We start from the raw sequence: 2,500 nt of genomic DNA, 5'->3' as shown, positions 1-2,500 counted from the left end.
GACCCAACAACAAGAGCAGTCATTATTATCATTTTTTGTTCAAACAGGAACTTCTTTTGCTAAGCATGGAAGTTTTATTTATTTTGCAGACGTTTTGGTGCAGATAGTAAAAAAGGGAAATTACTCTGTAATTAATACTAGGGGATTTAATTCGCTTTAAACTGATCTTTCTCATCTTAAACATTACATTTTGAAATTATACTCAATACATAAAAAGCTTGGATTAAAAAAAAAAAAGTGTATCACAAGTGAGTCTTGAAGGCCTTGCCTCTCTTGTTTTACATGTATTTATTTACTTTCTTTCGGTATTTAAACAAGTCACAGGTCTTTTTTGTTGTTTGTTAATTCATTCATTCAATCAATCAATCATTAATTCATTCATTGATTCATTCATTCATTCATACTTCCGGTGGTGTAGATACCCGAGGCAACGAGTGCTCAGTGAACTACGGGGGATGTGACCAGCTCTGTTTGCCCAGCGGGACAATGCGCAGGAAGACGTGCGCTTGTAGTGTGGGATTCGAACTGAGCCACGGGAAGTGTGTCGGTGAGTGTGGCCGAGCCAGTGTGGCAGGGCCAGTTTTTTCCGTTCATTTGTAGGCAACATCAGTCGTGTGCGACTGTAAATGTGTTTTGAATGTATTGTCCCTGTGTCCCCCCCCCCCGCACCCGCCCCCCTCCATTGGTGTAATTCTGTGGTGCGTGTGTTGTGGGTCTGTGTTTGCTCTCTCTCTCTCTCTCTCTCTCTCTCTCTCTCTCTCTCTCTCTCTCTCTCTCTCTCTCTCTCTCTCTCTCTCTCTGTGTGTGTGTGTGTGTGTGTGTGTGTGTGTGTGTACGGGTGTGGGCGAGGGGTATGCCTTTTTCCTGCGATTATTCATATCTGGAATTTGTGGTTTTGTATTGGTATATATATATATATAGATGTTTTTCCATTTCTATGTCCTCATGTGCTCATGCGTGGTATGCACAACTGCATAAATATTATCTCATGTGAAGCTCTTAGAGCCCTTCATATAGGGAGTTTGCGCCATATAAGTACAATGTATATTATTGTTATTATTATTCCACTTTAGATTCATTCTTCTTGTTTGTTCGGTCTACAACTATGTTAAGTTTATACTCGTCATTTTGAGTTGTCCCGGTCTTTGTGAAATAGCATGTGTATGAGCCATGTCAGTTAACGTTGGTATTTGTAAAGTTATGAACTTCGTTCTCAGCGATTGTCAGAGTAGCGTGTTCATGCACTTCTTGGAACGGCAACTGTTTTGTACAGCTTTACGTGTTGTGAAGTTTTTCCTGTTACAAGGATTTTACAAGTCACTGTAAAGAAATATCCATTGGAAAGTTATGCCTATTATCATATAACATTATACATGCGATTGCAAGAATGATTGTACAGGTTTATACATTTGAGAGAAATGGACTGTCACTGTAAACATATTCGAATCGCGGACTTGTCATTGTAAACTTACTCGAATCGCGTAAAAGTTACATTAATAATTTCAAACTATATTACTAACTTCAAATTTGAATATGGCAATTCAACGTTACACCATTCACGATGACTTGTAAATCGTTATTGACATGCTGTAATTTGTCAGTCATCTACTTCTGTTTAGGCCCAACACTCGGCTTATATCACAGATTGACATAAGTTTACATTTGGGCCAACAGCAAAGTGAGAGCTGTATTATCAATGGTTTCTCCAGTCAATGGGAAACCATTTACAGCTTAGTCTTTTGTGAAGGACTATGACTCTCATACTAGGAGGCAAAATTGCACTGGCTCTTAGTGCTGCAGCCTTGTGGGCTAGTTGGCCTTTGGGAACCATCCCAACGCCGACTGTCCTAAAACCCTCTTGGCCGAGAGAGTGGGGATGTACTTGGGCAAGACACGCTCCACTATAATCAAATTCTAGCCCAAATAGTCGGAACAGCAGTTGCCTCCTCTGCTGTTCTGATGGTCATAGTCGGACACGACTGACTATCATATATATATACATATATATATATACTTCTGTTACAGCTGTGATTTTTGCTGCTTGCTTATCTCCCTCACCCGAACTCCCATGTTCTCCTCTTTCTTCCCCTGCTCCACTTCCACTCCCCCCCATGCCCCCTCTCCCATCACACCGCCCCCAGCTATTTCTGCTGCTCCTGCAACTACAGCTGCTCCTCACGATCCAGTAACTGTTGCTGCCTGATAGCGGCCGCGAGTATTGCTGCTAAGCATACTACCACTCAGCTCATATCACAGATTGGATTGACTTAAGTTTACCAGTTGTGCCAACAGTAAAGTGAGAGCTGTATTATCAATGGTTTCTCCATAGCAACAGAAAATCATTTACAGCGTAGTCTTCTATGAAGGACTACGAATCTCAAACTAGGAACCAAAATTGCACTGGCTTTTAGTGCTGCAGCTTTGAGGGCTAGTTGGTCTTTGGGAACCATCCCAACGCCGACTGTCCTAAAACCCTCTTGTTCGAGAGAGTGGGGATGTA

The 2,500-nt window shown here is 41.6% G+C and overlaps 1 protein-coding gene across 1 annotated transcript in view; it reads left to right on the top strand.

The window, feature by feature from the left end:
• LOC143279855 (low-density lipoprotein receptor-related protein 2-like) overlaps window positions 1-2,500 on the top strand; it is a 194,327-nt gene that overhangs the window by 99,374 nt on the left and 92,453 nt on the right. Inside the window, exon 36 of the mRNA XM_076584111.1 lies at window positions 419-547. Coding sequence (XP_076440226.1) covers window positions 419-547 — 129 coding nt within the window. The remainder of the gene's footprint in view (window positions 1-418; window positions 548-2,500) is intronic.

Source organism: Babylonia areolata, chromosome 1 (assembly GCF_041734735.1).
Source record: "Babylonia areolata isolate BAREFJ2019XMU chromosome 1, ASM4173473v1, whole genome shotgun sequence".
NCBI lineage: Eukaryota > Metazoa > Mollusca > Gastropoda > Neogastropoda > Buccinidae > Babylonia > Babylonia areolata.
The sequence above is the reverse complement of the archived record's forward strand: the minus strand, read 5'-3'. Positions and strand labels throughout refer to the sequence as shown.